Below are 18,262 nucleotides of genomic sequence, written 5' to 3' on the forward strand. Positions count from 1 at the left end.
TTAAGACCACCTATACAGTTCTCACGGAGAAGACAATGGCACCCCACTCCAGTACTCTTGCCTGGAAAATCCCATGGACGGAGAAGCCTGGTAGGCTGCAGTCTATGGAGTCGGTGAGTTGGACACAACTGAGAGACTTCACTTTCACTTTTCACTTTCATGCATTGGAGAAGGAAATGGCAACCCACTCCAGTGTTCTTGCCTGGAGAATCCCAGGGAGGGTGGAGTCTGGTGGGCTGCCGCCGATGGTGTTGCACAAATTCGGACACTACTGAAGTGACTTAGCAGCAGCAGCATACAGTTCTCAAGTCCTCATCCCCAACTCCATTCCCACTACTAAGAATTTAGTTTAAGCCCTCCTAAATTCCCTTCCGAACTTCTGCCATAGTCTCCCTACCTACATTCTTAACCCTGTGCAATTTTTCTTCCAACACTATCCAGAATCTTGTAAAATGCATATGTGAGCCCTCCCCAATAAGTGTTTAAAGGCTACCTAGTGTGGTGCTTGAAGCTTTCTGCATCTCACCAGCTGGAGCAACTTGCTGGACACCAAAGAGGCCATGCTAATTCACCCCTTGCTGACACCACACTTACAGTCCTTGGCCCAGATGGGTGGACCCTTTCCCCTCTGACAGGCTAATTCTCAAGTCCCTTCATGTCCTCTGGGATTCCTTGTTTGATTGGCTGTGGCCTGGCCTGGTCTGCATGAAACTGTAAGTACTTCACTGTTTACACCTCTGGCCTAGGCAGACTCCAGGAGTCTCCCTGTTCTAGCCCTGCTTAACCTCCTCTGTTTGGGGAGAAGCAGATTTTCCTATCATCTGATGTAGTCCACCCAATCCTCTTAATGACTGAAATCAAAACAGGGCAATATACATGTGCATCTTCACTGAAAGCAGATGGTCGGCAATGGGATTAATATTATGAATTGACTAAAGAAAATTGATGACTAAGAAAAGGTCAGTCAGAAACACAAGCAGAAAAGCTCAAAAACATGATGATAGTACTAGGAGACTTGCAAACTAGTAGTAGAGTCTGGCAGGAATATAACCAACATATGATAATAATGGCAGACATAAAGCATGGATGAGGGAAGAAGGGGAAGGGACATACTCTGCTTCAAAGAACTAAGAAAAGCTTCAGGAAGAAAGGGCTAGTTCCAGCAGACAGAAGAGCAGGTGTAAAGGGTTGGTGTTCACCATGCTCTGGACATATGGAACAGATGGTGGCAGGCACAACTGGATAGGTGGGCAAAAATAAGGGCTGCAGCAAGGTCTGCCCATCATACTAAGGAGTCCAGGATTGATTCAGAGTTTTAGGCAGAGTGGAAAACTCAGATATGCATTTTGGAAGATCACTTATTCTATCAAATCAGGAGGTTAAAGTGGCTAGACAGGAAACATTTTAGGCTTTGTGGGGCACATACAATTCTATTACTTGTATTTCTTTTTGGCTTACTTTTTAGCATTTCTTTTAAAATGTAAAAACCATTCTCTGCTTGCAGGCCATATAAAAATAGATCAGAGATCCAGAAGTCTGCCAATTCTGCTAGATAAAATCAAGGAATCAGAATTAATTTAGGATGGTGCGAGATAATGGCATTTAGGCTACATTTGAAGTGCCTTTTTTTTTTTTTTAAGACTATGCTAGGTGAAATGGCATGTCTGGAATTTCCTTTAAAATACTTCAACAAAGAAAAATAAAATGGGAAAAAGGAAACAAATATAGCAGAATCCTAATAATTGTTGAATCTGAATGATGGATGTACCAAGTTCATTATACTATTCTACTTTCCTATTATGTTTAAATTTTTTTCATAATATAAAATTAAAAGAAAGATTACTCATTCTAGCTGCAATGGGAGAATGGATTGAGGAGGAGAGAGAACTGAGCACTAGAGTCTGGAAGATTATTATAATCCAATCAATACTGATGTGGTGGCTAGCTCATGTGTCCTCTATGACACAAGAAAGGAATCACTTCAAAAGCACAATTCCTACACAGAAAGAGGGCCAGATGGGTTTAATTTCTTAAAAGTTCTCAAGGCTAAAGGGGAACTCCTCTCTAATGAGTTCTCAACAGAGTGAAAACTGGTTATATCCATATAGCCTAGTTATATCAGTTAAGTTTCAGCAATAGTAAGCCATCCACTCCTTCTAAATTACATAGGAACCACATCATCTGGGTACTTCTGTGCTTCACATTATTCATGTTCTACCACCAATGCCTGGAAAAGCTCATGAAGAGAGTAAGAATCTGTCCTTAATTTTTGCTATCCCTGCCCAGGAAAGTCAGGAGTCACTTCTCAAGAGACTAGACAACTCAGAAGAGAGGAACTGTGGCTTACTATGGCTGAAAATTCCTACCTTAACAACAGACTTCAACAAGCAACAGGTACAACACATCTGCGGCTACTGAGGATTTTCAGAGTACCAACCATATTCCACAAATCAATCTACCATCTGGATTCTGTGTCTTAAGTTGTTGGATATTATACTGGACTTGGAAGTGACCAACAAGAGAAAGAAAAAGAGAAAATCAGAGCGAATATGAGGACAAAACGCTTACAGACTCAGAAGAAGTGAAAGGATAGGACAAATCAAAGATGAGACTAAGGAGTGTGTGAGAAAAGTGTTATGCAGATGGGAAGAAAGTATGGTTTCTGCTTTAGTTATTGCATTTAGTTTATAAGTATTAGAATTGTAAATGGTTAACATAAGTTGGTTCTACTGCTTAATCCTTATGATTAAGGGTGATTTTTTCCTTAAAGTAAAAAATGAAATAGAACGTTCTCATACCTAGTAGTGGAGAAGAGAACCCTAGTCATCCTAAGGAATAAGGTAAGCAAAGGAGATTTTGAAAGGGGGACTGAGAGATTTTCTGAAGCTAAAGGGGCAAGACTGGCTTGAAGAGTGTCATTAACAGACAGTTGTTTGGGCTACTGTAAGGCGAAGTATCATAAACACAAGTATCAGGAGAGGAAAAACTAGTTGGTTTAATTTGTTCTTCAAACACTGTATGAATTGTCAATCCCTTCTTTAAAAATTCTTGCTCAGATATGCCCTGGGACAAAGTCACTGGGTGTGCTGTAGTTTGAAGTAACAAAGAAACTAGAAACAACCCGAATGGCCTTACTAGATCTTAAAAAATGGTGGTACATCCAAAACATCCAAGGCCACAGGACTGGAAAAGGTCAGTTTTCATTCCAATCCCAAAGAAAGGCAATGACAAAGAATGTTCACACTACCACACAACTGCACTCATTTCACATGCTAGCAAAGTAATGCTCAAAATTCTCCAAGTTAGACTTCAACAGTGTGTGAACTGAGAACTTCCAGATGTTCAAGCTTGATTTAGAAAAGGCAGAGGAACCAGAGATCAAATTGCCAACATCTGTTAGATCATAGAAAAAGGAAATTCCAGAAAAACATCTACTTCTGCTTCACTATGCTATGTACCTTTGACTATGCTAAAGCCTTTGACTGTGGATCACAACAAACTGGAAAATTCTTCAAGAGATGGGAAAAGCAGACCACCTGACCTGCCTCCTGAGAAATCTGCAGGTCAAGAAGCAAGTTAGAACCAGACGTGGAACAAGGAACTGGTTCAAAAATGGGAAAGGAGTATATCAAGGCTGTATATTGTCACCCTGCTTATTTAACTTATATGCAAAGTACATCATGTGAAATACTGGGCTGGATAAACCAGAAGCTGGAATCAAGATTGTCGGGAGACATACCAATAATCTCAGATATGCAGATGACACCACCCTTATGGCACAAAATGAAGAGGAACTAAAGAGTCTCTTGATGAAAGTGAAAGAGGAGAGTTTGAAAAAGCTGGCTTAAAGCTCAACTTTCAAAAAACAAAGATTATGGCATCCAGTCCCATCACTTCATGGCAAAAAGATGGAGAAACAATGGAAACAGTGACAGACTTTATTTTCTTGGGCTCCAAAATCACTGCAGATGGGTGACTGCAAGCCATGAAATTAAAAGATGATTGCTCCTTGGAAGAAAAACTATGAGAAACCTAGACAGCATATTAAAAAGCAGAGACATTACTTTGACGACAAAGGTCCGTCTAGTCAAAGCTATGGTTTTTCCAGTAGTCATGTATGGATGTGAGAGGTGGATCATGAAGGCTGAATGCAGAAGAACTGCTACTTTTGAACTGTGGTGTTGAAGAAGACTCTTGAGAATCCCTCGGACTGCAAGGAGATCAAACCAGTCAATCCTAAAGGAAATCAGCCCTAAATATTCATTGGAAGGACTGATGTTGAAGCTCCAATACTTTGGCCATCTGATGGAAAGAGCCAACTCATTAAAAAAGACCCTGATGCTGGGGAAGATTGAAGGCAGGAGGAGAAGAGGACGACGGAGGATGAGAAGAGGACGACGGAGGATGAGAAGAGGACGACGGAGGATGAGATGGTTGGATGGCATCACTGACTCAATGGACATATGTTTGAGCATGCTCCAGAGATGGTGAAGGACAGGGAAGCCTGGCATGCTGCAGTCCATGGGGTCACAAAGAGTCAGACAAGAATGAGTGACTGAACAACAACAAAAACATCCAAACAACGGCCATGACACTTCAATATTGCAGCGCTGTATTTAAAAAAAGAAAGAAAGAAAAAAAAAAAAGCTTTGTGTTCTGATGACCTCTAACACAGATTAAACAAAAGAAGCAAGGTGCAGAATTCTGAACAGTACCTTATCACCTGTGTGAAAAAAAGGAGGGACTAAGTACATTCAAATTTGCCAATATGTTTGCATAAAGAAACTGGATACACTCAAATTATCTATCAAATGTGGTTGGTTTTCTAAAGGGATTGGGCCTAGAAAGATAGCTGAACAGAGGGAGATCTTTTCATTGATATCTTTTCACATTTTTAATATCTGAACCATATGAATACATTACATAGTCAAAAATTTATTTAAGGAAAAATCCTCCTGCTTTCAAAAAGGAAACACTCCTGGTGGCCTCCTAGTCCAAACGTCTTAGAGCAGCACACCCAGCCCCGGCCTTCCATTCCTCTTTCACATCCCCACGCCTGGATTCCCTAGGAGCCTCCTCGACCTATTTCTCCCTACCTAGTCAATTCCTTCTCATTGTGAGAGGCAGCAACAGACAGCCTCTTCCCAGATCCCTTGTCTGTACAGAAGGTGAGCTCTCCTAGGGCGCAGGCCGGGCAGCGCCTCCCAGCGGTTCGATCAACACCTGCGGCAGGAGTCTCTCAACATCACGGCTCCATCAAACAAAACAAAAAAGGTGTGGGGCGGGGAGGTCAAATAACATTACCCCTCGGGATCTTTCCAAAGCTCGTATTCACTCTCAAATCCCAGGGACAAACTTCACTGCCACGGGCGCAGAACTGGGGGCTTTCTTTAAAGCACTGATTTTCTGGGTTCCCTTTTCGCCCGAGACAGCAGCAAAGAGCTGAGAAACACGGGTATGGGGGCCCCAGTCCTTCTCCACACACCTGGCAGCCCCACCCCAGCCCTGGCCCGCTCGGACAGCCGAAGTTGGGGCCTACAAGGAACCCGATATGTTCCAGGGGTGGGCCCGACACCTCTCGGCCGACCCGAGGTCTTCCCTCCCCTCTACTTCCCCGGTGCGCTTCCTAAGGTGTGTGTAGGGAGGGGGCGCGCTTCCTCCCCGATCCCGCCCAAGACCCGAGGAAGAGCCGAGACCCGGCCAAGAAGGGAAGGGCGTGGCAGGCTAGGGCCGAGGGCGGGAGCGTGGGCGGCCGCGGACTCACGTACTGGCTGTGGCGGCGCCGCGGGAGCCCGGCCGCCGGAGCCCGGCCGCCGGCGGGACAAAAGCGCGGACGGCCCGGCCGGAAAAAACCCAGGCCCGCTCTGGGGCACTTCCGAGTCCTCTCTACAAGGCTGGAGGACTGACTCGATGATAGCTCCTTTTCCGGGCACGTGACCAGTGGCACTCTGCGAAGGCGTCCGCGGCTAGAGAGGACTGTTCCGTTATAGTTACATATATATAACATATATATTTGATTTATAAATTAATGTGAAGCGCTCATCGTGGCGCGCGTTGGGGACGAACCCACGAAGATTACAGTTTTCTCGAACTTCAACTTGCGGCGTAGGGCGGACAATAAAGCAAACGTGTGACTCGGTAGAAAAACCACCTCAAGAACCTATGTACTTGAAGCTAAGTCGGTTCAAGTACCAGCGGGTACTTAACACCGCGGGGAGGGAGGGGGGAGGAGCACAAGGGATTTTGGGAGCCCGGCTATGTTCGAGGGCCTGGCGCGGTGGCCGGAGTTCTCCCCACAGAGACCCGCAGGGAAGCGCTACCCGCTGGGCAGCCCTGAATCAAACCTGATCCCAGCCCTTCAGTGGCTCAAGCCGGGCAGTGACCCCTGATGTCGGCTCCTGAAACCCCAGCTTGAGATGACTGAAAAGCGATGCTTTCTTTTTGCAGTAACATCTAAATACCTTTTATCTTGAGTTTAGTAATTACAGAAGGCATTTTTGAGGCCACATTGTGAATACTGACACACAAAACTGCTTTCTGTTCTTTAAGAGGCATCCGTGGGTCTCCAAACACATGACGACTTGATACTATCATCCACTTTAAACGATCAGAAATTTTACAGGTTTTTGGTTTTTCTCCTCGAACTTGTATTTTTGTGTCCTTCAGAGTTTTTATCCTAATCTAAAATACTTTCATTCTATGTACATCATTGAATTCGATCCTATTGTAAAAAGTTTTATGCAAGTTTTATTGTTCACCCTATTGTGCATTTCCATAACAAAATTAGAAATTTACAATTTTTTCTCGTGCTAAATATTTTCTGGATTATTAATAAAAGTATGCATATTGCAAAACATTACTATCAATTCTTAGACAAGTGAAATGCTTTTTTTGTCTGTGCTCCCTCTTCTTTTCTGCCTGGGCTTTTCTTTAGTTGCAGGGAGCCAGGGCTACTCTCTAGTCGCAGTCCCGGGTTTTCTCATTTCGGTGTCTTCTCTTGTGGACAATGGGCTCTAAGGCGAGCGGGCCTTGGTAGCTGGCGGTGCGTGGGTCCAGGCTCAAGAGCACAGGCTCAATAGTTGTGGCACAAGGACTTAGTTGCTCCCTGGCATGTGGGATCTTCTCAGACCTGGGATTGACCCATATCTCCTATGTTGGCAGGCAAATTCTTTACCACGAGCCACCAGGGAAACCCTAAGGTGGATTTTTAAACAATTCAATGATATATGAAAATTAATTGGATGGATTTTACTTATCTAGAGTTGTTATGGGAGAGTAGTTTCTTGCCTTTGGAAGAAAATGTTCAGAGATGAGATAAGGAGGTCAAGAAAGCAAAGCAGGGATTTAAGCCATAGAGTGCCAGGCTCCTGCAACCACATGGACTGTAGTCCACCAGGTTCCTCTGTCCACGAAATTCTCCAGGCAAGAATACTGGAGAATGGGTAGCCATTCCCTTCATCCAGGGGATCTTCCCAACCCAGGATCAAACCCCAGTCTCCTGTGTTGCAGGCAGATACTTCACCATCTGAGCCAAAGCCACAGTACATGCTCAAAGGAAGCATGGGCAGACTTAGGTGAGTATCTGTCGAGTTTCTTTAGTAAGTTCATGATATGGGTGGCAAAATGAATGGACAGACTATTCATTGGGGAAAAAAGGGGTTTAGGGTTATATTTCTTGATTTTCATCACAGCTCCATCTTCCAGAGGGGAAGGAGGGATTTTTGTCCTTATTTAGCCTTGATCAGAACTCACTCCAGTATTCTTGCCTGGAGAATCCCATGGACAGAGGAGTCTGGTGGGCCACAGTCCACAGGGTCCCAAAGAGTTGGACACGACTGAAGCAATTTCGTATGCATGCATGCAGAAGCCTTGATCAGAAGTGTCATGGCATAGGTGCATGATGGGAACTTCTTACCTGTAAGGCTAATTTTTTTGTAATGAAGGCATAATGAGAAACAGGTTACACTTGGACCCTAGAGATTCCCAGCTTTATCTGCTTACACTTATCACCCCAGAATGTGTGGTTTCCTGTCAGTCTGGAGGTGCTTGCTTTTCTTTGTTTGCCCAAGGACCCTCATTGTTTACAGGATATGTGGCTTCCTGCCAATTTGGCCTATGTCCCTCCTTTGTCTGCTCATTTCTATCTGCCTGTTCTAACAGAGTGAGAAAATGTGTGGCATAATTTCTATACCTTTTTACATTTTTTATAAATGTGAGTAAATAGGAGGAATAGAAGGGGTTTCCTTGAAGCAATTGGGTTTTGATCTTGATCCATTTAGCACCATACTAGTATGAGATGTGCTTTCTCACAGAGGAGACCAGGCAGCTTCAAACCTTAGGGAGGAGCAGAGTCCCAGGACCTTCTCAGATCTTGTGGTTTTAGGCAAAAGCACACACATTTGTTGAGGACTGGGATTTTTGAGCTTCCCTGCAAAGTAGCCGAGAACAGGGATCCCCAACCCCTCGGCTCATGGACCATTACCCGTCCATTGCCTGTTAGGAACTGGGCCTCACAGCAGGAGGTGAGCAGTGGGGGAGCAAGCAGAGCTTCATCTGTATTTACAGTTGCTCCCTATTGCTCACATTAGAAAGACAAAAGATGTAGTGCCAATGTTGCCCAGAATTCACCCTTTAGGGTTCATCTGTCCCTTTGGAGTAGTTCAGCTGCAGATTAATGTCAAGCTATGCCCAAAGGGGCTGGCTTCCAATTACACTTTTAATCATTAAGTTTGGTTACAAAATTTTAAAATAAAACTCCTTCTCCCACTATGACATAATGTCAGCTCATTATGTGAAATTGAAAAAGAGAAAAATTAGGAAAAGCGATCACTTTTAATCTTGTTACCTAGTGACAATCACTGTTAATCACATATTAGTAAAGTTCTTTTTCATTCTGTTGCCACTTTTCAGATATTTTTCAGATAATTATAAATATACTATATCTACAAGTTTTAGATATTGCTTTTTACAAATAATTTTGAAAGTGAAAGTCGCTCAGTTGTGTCCGACTCTTTGCAACCCCATGGACTATACAGCCCATGAAATTCTCCAGGTCAGAGTACTGGAGTGGATAGCTGTTCCCTTCTCCAGGGTATCTTCCCAACCCAGGGATTGAACCCAGGTCTCCTGGATTGCAGGCAAATTGTTTACCAGCCAAGCCACCAGGGAAGCCCACAAATGATTTTATACATTATCATTTCCATGTTGTTATTCTTTGTAATACTCTGAAAGTGTTAGTTCCTCAGTTGTGTCTGACTCTTTGTGACTCCATGGACTGTAGGTCTCCAGGCTCTTCTGTCCATGGGATTCTCCAGAAAAGAATACTGGAGTGGGTAGCCATTTCCTTCTCCCAGGGGATCTTTCCAACGCAGATATCGAACCTGGATCTCCCGCATTGCAGGCACATTCTTTACCATCTGAGCCACCAGGGAAGCCCCTTGAACTATAATCTCCTCAACTTTTCTGTTGTTAATAATTTAAGTTCTTACTAAGCCTCCTTTAAAAAAAAACAAGTCAGTGTTATAATACATAGTAGTGTGCAAAAGCTTTTTCTATCTTTTGCTTGGAATAGTTGGCAAGAACAGTCAAGAAACATAGGAAGAAATCAGAGAAGAGAACCAGACAAGCATGTCAGCCCTCCTACCATCATTTCCCACTGCAGCTGGATAAAGAAAAGCAAAATATAAATGCTGGGAAGCAGGGGTGTAATTATCCTATTTGTAGATAAAAAGATTTCACTTTTGGAAATTCCTAGAGATTCAGCTTAAAAAAAAAAACTAAACTAGAATAAATAGTAAAAGAATTCTGTAAGGGGTGTGATTCCAAATTAACATACAGAAACCAATAGTTTTCTTATGTACAAACTAGAATTATAATAGTGGAAGGAAAGATTATATACTTAGAATAGAAACAAATACTCAGAAAGACAAATACCCAGAAATTAACAAGATACATGCAAGACCCTATGTGAAGAATAGTTACATTGCTTCAGAGGTCACAGAAGATTAACTCACTTTATGGAAAGATTCTCCAAAGCACAGTTCACTGGTGTGGATTCAGCATCAGAACAATATTATTTCTAAATTTATCTGTAACTAATAATCCCAGTAAAAAATAGCAACAGAATTTTCTTTAGCAACACACAATTGATTCTAAAGTCCATGTGAAAAAATGAACAAGCTCTTGCTTGTTTCTAACTAGGAAATGCCTGAAAAAAAAGTGATGAGAGAACACTATTATAGTATATTAATAATTAAACTGGTGTAATTATGAGACATAAAGTCTAAAAATAGAGGTAAAGAGTCATGGGTATTTAGAATCCGACAAAGGTTTCACTTCAAATCAGTGGGGAAAACGTGGTGTGGGGACAACTATCAAGTATTAGAAAAACATAAATTTGGATTCAAACCACTGCTTTATATCAGGATAAACTCCAGGTGCATCGAAGACTTAAATGTGAAACATGCCCACACTAACCTTCACCACGACTGCTGCTATCACCTCCATAAGAAAGAACCACAGGACATTTCTTAGATCATCCTGGAAGGGGGAATTCCAGTATAAGCAATTCTCTGCTGTTTTAACATAAAATCCAGAAACCGTTAAAGTGAAGTGATCAATTCAAATACACAAAAACATTTTATTTTAAAACCACCATGAGAACAGTGAAAAATCAAATAGCTAACCGGGAAAAGTATTTGCATCATATATCACAAAGGGTGAATTTCCCTGATACACAAAAAACTCCTCCAAAACTGATAAGAAAGATCAGCAATCTGATAGAGAAATGGGTTCACAGGAAAGTATAGACAAGTGATTCATAATAATAAACGCAAACCTAAACTGCATAGAGATACTATTTTTCTCTTATCAGAATGGCAAAGATCCAAAATTTTAAGCAAAAGTGTTTTTTTTTAAATTCTGCATTTCGATGTTATGAGTTTTTTCTCTATAATTGTTATTTGTCTGTGCTGAGTCTTCATTGCTACGCCTGGGCTTTCTCTAGTGGGAGCAGGTGGGGTTACTGTGTACTTGTGATGCATGGGCTTCTCACTGCAGTGGCTTCTCTTGTTGCAGAACATGGGCTCTAGAGCATGGGCTCAGTAGTTGGGGGCACATGGGCTTGGTTACTCTGAGGCATGTGGAATCTTCCTGGATCAGGGGTTGAAATCCTGTCCCCTAAGCACTGGAACACCAGGAAAGTCCCAAAGATTCAAAATTTTGATAACACACTGTGGTGATGGAAATGGGGGAAGCAGCCCTTCTCCTGCATGCATGTTGAAGGGAATACAGACTCTCCCAAGTCCCGGGAAGGCACTTGGCAGTACGGATCCCCACACATACATCTTTTTATTCTTTTAATTAAACTATAGCTCATGTACAACACTGTATGTCAGAGGTGTACAATATAGTGATTCACAATTGGCTTCCCAGGTGGTGCTAGTGGTAAAGAACCTGCCTGCCAATGCAGGAGATTCGAGAGTCATGGGTTTGATCCCTGGTTGAGAAAGATTCCCTGGAGGAGGACATAGAAACCCACTCTAGTATTCTTGCCTGAAGAATCCCATAGACAGAGGAGTCTGGTGGGCTATGGTCCATAGGATCATGAAGAGTCCGACACAACTGAAGCGACTTAGCATGCACGCTTGCATATTCCATTTACAGTCACTATAAAATATTGACTATATTCCCTGTGCTATACAATATATCCTGTAGCTTTTTAAAATATATATATATATGTATATATATATATATTTATATAATAGTTTGTACCTCCAATCCTCCACCCATATTTTGCCCTTCCCCTTTTCTTCTTCCACTGGCAACCACAATTTGTGTAAGTCTGTTTCTTTTTGTTATATTCACTAGTTTGTTTTACTTTTTAGATTCCACATGTAAGTGATATCATACAGTATTATACATCCTTTGCCTTGGCAATTCTGGTCTATAAATTCACCATGCTAGAGTAGTGAATGGTGTGTGCAAAAGGCATTCACTGCAGCATTTTTAAAAGTAAGAGATTGAAGAAAGACCTTAAAAGTCCAAAGTAGGAAAAAAAAAGTCCAAAGTAGGAAAGTGATTAAATAAATTTTTGTATGTCCACATTACTAGTTTGCTAGGGCTAACATAACAAAGTACCACAAACAGAGCCTTGAACAACAGGAATCTATTGTCTCAACAATTCTGGAGGCTAGAAGTTCAAGATCCATGTCAGCAAAAAGGTTGGTTCCTTCTAAGAGCTGTGAAAGAATCTTTTCCATGTGTCTCACCTAGCTTCTCATGGTTTGCTGGTAAATATTTGGTGTTTCTTGACTTATAGACACATCACTCCTTCTCTGCCTTCATCAGAACACATCTTTTTCCATACTGAATCTATTGCTTTAGCTCTAACCCTTGTGCTCCTGGTGGCTCAGATGGTAAAGAATCTACCTGCAATGCTGGAGACCTGGGTTCGATCCCTGGGTTGGGAAGATTCCCTGGAGAAGGGAATGGCTACCCACTCCAGTATTCTTGCTTGGAAAATTCCATGGGCAGAGAAGTCTGGCAGGCTACCGTCCAAGAGATTGCAAAGAGTCAGATACGACTGAGCGACTTTCATTCTTAGTCATGCTGGCTCTGCACTTTTTGTAAAAGAATGCTGCCTATAGCCTGAAACATTCAGGATAGACCATTCTCAAGGCTCTGACCTTTAAAGGTATAACACTTTTCCATTCAGAAAGTTTCAGAACAGAGGGTAAGGTTTGTCTTATTAGAGGTTTATAGGAACATTGTGAGCAGACCTACTTGGAAGGTATGAGAGCAAAGGATTCCACCACCAAGAAGTTTGCAACAATCAGCCACACCTCATCTTTTTAGCATAAAAGAAGTCTGAAATCTAAGATGGTTCTTTGGGACACTAGTCCACCCCCTCTTGGTCTAATAGCTTTTCAAATAAAGTCCCTACAACTCATCTCTCAATTTATTGGCATGTCGTACAGTGAGCAGTATGAGCTTGGACTTGATAACACCCATTCCAATTTGATTCCATCTTAACTATGTCTGCAACGACCCTATTTCCAAGTAACAATACATTATGAGGTACTCAGGGTTAGAATTTTTGAGGGGATACAATACAACTTGTAGCACCAAGAAATAACTAACATTAATGCATAAAAAGAAAGAGCTCTTTATAAAATGGTGTGGGAAAACTCTGTAAGATGTAAAGAAGTAAATGTTCCAAGTTATTTTATGCTATACTTTATTTAAGAAAGGATGGAAGGAATATGTACAAATTAGTATATGCTCATAAAAATATCCCTGAAAGTTTGCACCAGAAACCACTAACATTGACTGTGGGGAGGTAACTGGGTTGCTGGGGAAGAAGGGTGGGAAGGAGAATTTTCAGTGCATATCCTTTTTATACTTGTTGTATTTTGAACTATGAGAGTGTACTACTTATTCAAAAATTTAATTTAAGCACAATAAAGCCTAAACAGAATCAGACTGCCAAACTGCTTTCAGGAAGGATTATTTCAATTAAAGCAGCCCCCAACCATAAATACAGAGTCCTTTACACACTCATCTCTCCAGGATTAGGTTTTAGCAAGTTTGTTTTTCCTCTAAATTTTCAGGCAAAAAAAGGTCACATATTGTGTAATCTTTTTACCCTTACCATTGTAATTGTACCTTACCATCTCCTCCCCTGACCACTGTCCCTGCTTAGATCAAGTATCATCTTGACACCCTTTGTGGAATTTTTGTACATTGTAGGAATATGTTCTGTATTCAAGAAATGTACCTTTTGAATTTGCCATACATGTTGCTGTCCTCTTCACTTTTTGCCTTTTAATATACATGATTTCCTTTCACAATGGAAGCTTTAAATGGATGTGAAACTTCATTTGTGACAGGTGGTACTTTGGAGCTGCAGCAAGACAGGGATGAATCTGTAGAAATCTCATATATCAGAGACTTAAGGGACAGCTCACAGTCTCTGGGAAAAGATCTGGAAGCAACAGTAACCCTCTCACCACTCTCATTTTGGGGCAAAAGTAGATGTGTCTTTTTTTCCAGAAGTCCTGGCTAAAACTTGTATCTGCAGTGATAATAAACAATAGTGAGAACTTTTATGGTGTGTATTTTTGTTCTAGGTACTGTTCTAAGTACTTTACATACATTAATATATTAAAATTTCCCATCAACCCTATGGTGAAGGCACTGTATATATCTCCCTATATTCTAGATGAGAAAACAGAGAGAGTAAGCAAATCACCCAAGAATGTACAGCTGGGCAGTTCTGAAGCTAAGGTCTTTGACATTCTGTTCTGAAAACATCTTTGACACCAGTGGTCCAAGCCCAGCTGCCTAGTCTCCTATTGGAGATACTATTTTTCTCCAATTGTTGCTCATGGATCATTAGGAAAGTCCCAGGGTATTGTTTTTAAAAGATAAGAGACTGGATTTCCTGTTGTACATATGTATTAACTCACAGTAGCATAAGACTTTGGGAGAGTTAAAAATCAAAGGAACTGTTTATTTCCCTAATTTGGAGGCCATCTCCTAGGGAATAAAACCCTGATCCAGGGTATTGATATTTCTTTTGGATCAGTTTTGGGTTCTGGGTTTCTACATAGTTGTGTAACCCTGGTATTGCTATACATTTCAAAATGATCGTCATAATTAAGTCTAGTTATGATATGTCACCATACAATCTATATTGATATATCATTATCATCCAGAGGCCATAGTTTAATTTAGGGTCCATCCTTGGTGGTTTACATTCTGTGCATACTAAGTCACTTCAGCCGTGTCCGACTCCTTGGAACCATGAAGTGCCATGCCCTCCGCCAGGGAATCTTCCCAACCCAAGGATCGAACCCATATTTCTTTCGACTCCTGCTTTGAGAGGCAGGTTCTTTAACACTAGTGCCGCCTGTGAAGCCCTCTACAATATATCCTTGTAGCTTATTTTATACATAATAGTTCATACCTTTTAATCCCCTGTCCTTATACTGTCTCTCCCCTGTTCTCCTTCCCCACTAGTAACCACTAGTTTGTTCCCTATATCTGTGAGTCTCTTTTTTTGTTATAGTCACTAGTTTGCTTTATTTTTTAGATTCTACATATAAGCGATCTCATATAGTAGTTGTCTATCTCTATCTGACTTAATTCACTTAGCTCAATATCCTCCAAGTCCATCCATGTTATTGCAAATGGCCAAATTTCATTCGTTTTTATGGCTGAGTAGCATTCCATTTGGAGTAGGAAATGGCAACCCACTCCAGTATTCTTGCCTAGAGAATCCCATGGACAGAGGAGCCTGGTGGGCTGCTGTCCATAGGGTCACACAGAGTCGGACAAAACTGAAGCGACTTAGCAGCAGCAGCAGCAGCATTCCACTGGGCTTCCCTGGTGACCCCACGGTAAAGACTCTGCCTGCAATGCAGGAGACCAGGATTTGATCCCTGGGTTGGGAAGATCTCCTGGAGGTCATGGCAACTCACTCTAGTACTCTTGCCTAGAGAATCCCATGGACAGAGGAGCCTGGCAGGCTGCAGTCCATAGGGTCACACAGAGTTGGTCACAACTGAAGCAACTCAGCAGCAACAGCAGCAGCAGCAGCAGCATTCCATTGTAATTATATGTCCCATTTTCTTTATCCTTGAATGAGATTTGAATTGGTAGACTGAATACAGCAGGTTGCCCTCCCTGACTTGGGTGGGTCTCATCCAATTAGTTGAAAGTCTGAATAGAACAAAAAGGCTTACCCTCCTCCACATAAGAGAGAATTCTCCCTGTCTGATGGCCTTCAAACTAGGATGTCAGGTTTTTTTCCTGCTTTGGGACTGAAGTGAAAACAGTGGCTCTCCCTGGGTCTTGAGCATGCTGATTCACCCTGACTATCTTAAAACTTGCTAGCCTCCGTAACTGTGAAAGCCAGTTCCTCATAATAAGTTAATCTCTCCTATTGTTTCTATTTTTCTGAAGAACTCTAATACAAGGGTAAGCCCAAGTCTCCATCTATGCCACTGGTCTGCTCCACCAGTCCTGATGTTGATCTGCATCACCATCACCATGACACATGACAAAAGAAACATTTTTGTTGTTCAAGCCATTTAGTCAGTCTTTCCACTACTTGTAGGAAAAGCATTCCTAACCAGTCTTGATGAATGGTTATGAACTCTCTTTTTGTTCTCAACTCCAGGGTACATAATAATCACCCAGGAAGATCTACCCTCCAGATATTGTTTTAATAGCTCTGGGTGATACCTAAGATGATATTTGTCACAAGTTTGCAAGGAATTCTGTTTGCCTCTGAGAAACACTGGACTGCAGAAAATAAGGAGGCAGTAGACATAATAGTAAGGTGGAAAATAATCACATTGAAAGAAGAGAAAGATAAAAGGCTGAATGTACTGTAAATGATTTATTTAAAGAGGCAAACAGAAAAACATTCTTTACATTGGGCAAAAAGGCTAGAGAGAAACTCACTTCTGGTGGTGGTATTTTGACATTTTTTTGTTTGCTTTTCATAACTTTTATAAACACAGCTGCCTTACTCTGATGTGTGGTTTTGGGGGAGGGGGGGGAAGACCCTACATGTACTTAGAACAGTCTCCTCTTAGCCTCTGTGCCCATTCTGGTGATCTTCTGACTACAAATTCAGCTTCCTGATTATGAAGGAAAGCAGGAGTGACATGCTTGTCCATGTGTGTATTTCAATACCTGATGCATAAGATTTCTCATTGTAAATAAGTTAGCATTTGTATTGCTCTGTCAATTATGAGCCTGGATAATGTGAGTCAGGTAGGACAGACAAGACTGAGTTTTTGTCATCTAGACCCTGACCTGTGGCAGGGCCCTTTGGCAGGGCTGACAGGACCCAGAAAGAGAAAATTATACACAAACACCCACATTAACTGCAACCAACTTTTCAAGCACCTACTATGTATCAAGTGCAGGGCTTAGCACTTTCCAGACCATCTCATTTAATCCCCAGAAAAATCCTGTAAATACAGGATTTACATACAAAAGTATGTAAATACTTTGGGCAAAAAACCAGGAGGAAGAGAGAGGATGGGTCTAGGTATAATTATTAGGAATGGCAACTTATAGGTGCAGATTCATGTGGAAAGAAAGACAAAATGTCCTAGGAAAAGTTAAAGCTACAGAAACAAAAACAAAGACTGGATAGATGTTCTGGGGATGGAGGAATGCAACCTGAGACTTTGCAGGTACAGGGGTCTCCCTAGTATAAAGACAAAATAAAATCCCCCAAGGAAAAGTAAAATGAGAGAAATCCCCTGCAGAAAGAATATAGACAATGGACCCAGTGTGGCTAAGAGGGACCCAAAATAAAATGGAGCCAGGCAGTCACAACAGGCTGAGGGTTCAGTCACACATTCTGTATTCTTAGAAAAACCACGAACTGACAGTTATAAGGGCTTCTAATTCTGCTAAGGATCCTGGCTGGAAAGCCCCTAATAAGAAGCTTCAACAACAACAAATCATTGAAAAGTTTCAGTCAAACTGTAAGAACTTGTGGTCAGGCTGCAAGGGCCATCCAATTCCCTTATAAGCCTCCCAACTGTAGCTTCTGTGGTTTCTGCTTTTAAAAATCCATTACTTCCTCCACTCCCCGGAAATGTACTTTCAGTAACAGCCAAAGGCTGCATATCCCCAGTTTGCAAACCTTTTGAACAATAAAGTTGTCCTTTTGCTTTCAGACAACCCCGACTCCTTACTGGGATTTATTTCTGATTCAGGACAGCACTGCAAAGGGAGGGAGTTATCTCATGAGTTTAAAAAGGATGTAGGATTCACTTTGAACTGGTATTTACTTAGAAGTGTCAGGGAGGAATAACTTCCCCTCTACCCTTTTACATTCAGTGACTGAGGGCATATGAATTCAACTCACAAAAGACAGATCCCATAGGAGAAAAAAGTATATAATCCTACTAAAGTCTTATATGCATAGGAGTTCACAGAGGGCTTCCCAGGTGGCACTAGTGGTAAAGAACCCTCCTGCCAAAGCAGGAGATGTAAGAGGTGTGGGTTCAAACTCTAGGTCGGAAAGATTACCTGGAGAAGGGAATGGCAACCCACTTCAAAATTCTTGCCTGGAGTATCCCATGGACAGGAGAGACTGAGGAGGGGAAGGGATACGGGCCATAGGGTTGCAAAGAGTTGGACATGACTGCAGTGACTCAGCACAGATGCAAGGGTTCACGAAGAGAAGTGAAACTGCTGTGGCATCCAAGTTCATCCGCCTTACCCAGAGTAA

At 41.9% G+C, this 18,262-nt stretch overlaps 1 protein-coding gene across 7 annotated transcripts in view; it reads right to left on the bottom strand.

Moving 5' to 3' along the window:
- Positions 1–5,872, bottom strand: part of ZFP62 (ZFP62 zinc finger protein) — a 52,376-nt gene extending 46,504 nt beyond the window's left edge. For 3 of the 7 annotated variants that reach the window (XM_065918341.1, XM_065918340.1, XM_065918339.1), the window contains exon 1: positions 5,769–5,872. In XM_065918341.1, the coding sequence (XP_065774413.1) occupies position 5,769 (1 nt within the window). In that variant the 5' untranslated portion in view covers positions 5,770–5,872. The other 4 variants (XM_065918343.1, XM_065918344.1, XM_065918345.1 and 1 more) reach the window with 4 other exon arrangements.
- Between the last annotated feature and the right edge of the window lie 12,390 nt (positions 5,873–18,262).

This window comes from Muntiacus reevesi, chromosome 1 (assembly GCF_963930625.1).
Source record: "Muntiacus reevesi chromosome 1, mMunRee1.1, whole genome shotgun sequence".
Lineage (NCBI taxonomy): Eukaryota > Metazoa > Chordata > Mammalia > Artiodactyla > Cervidae > Muntiacus > Muntiacus reevesi.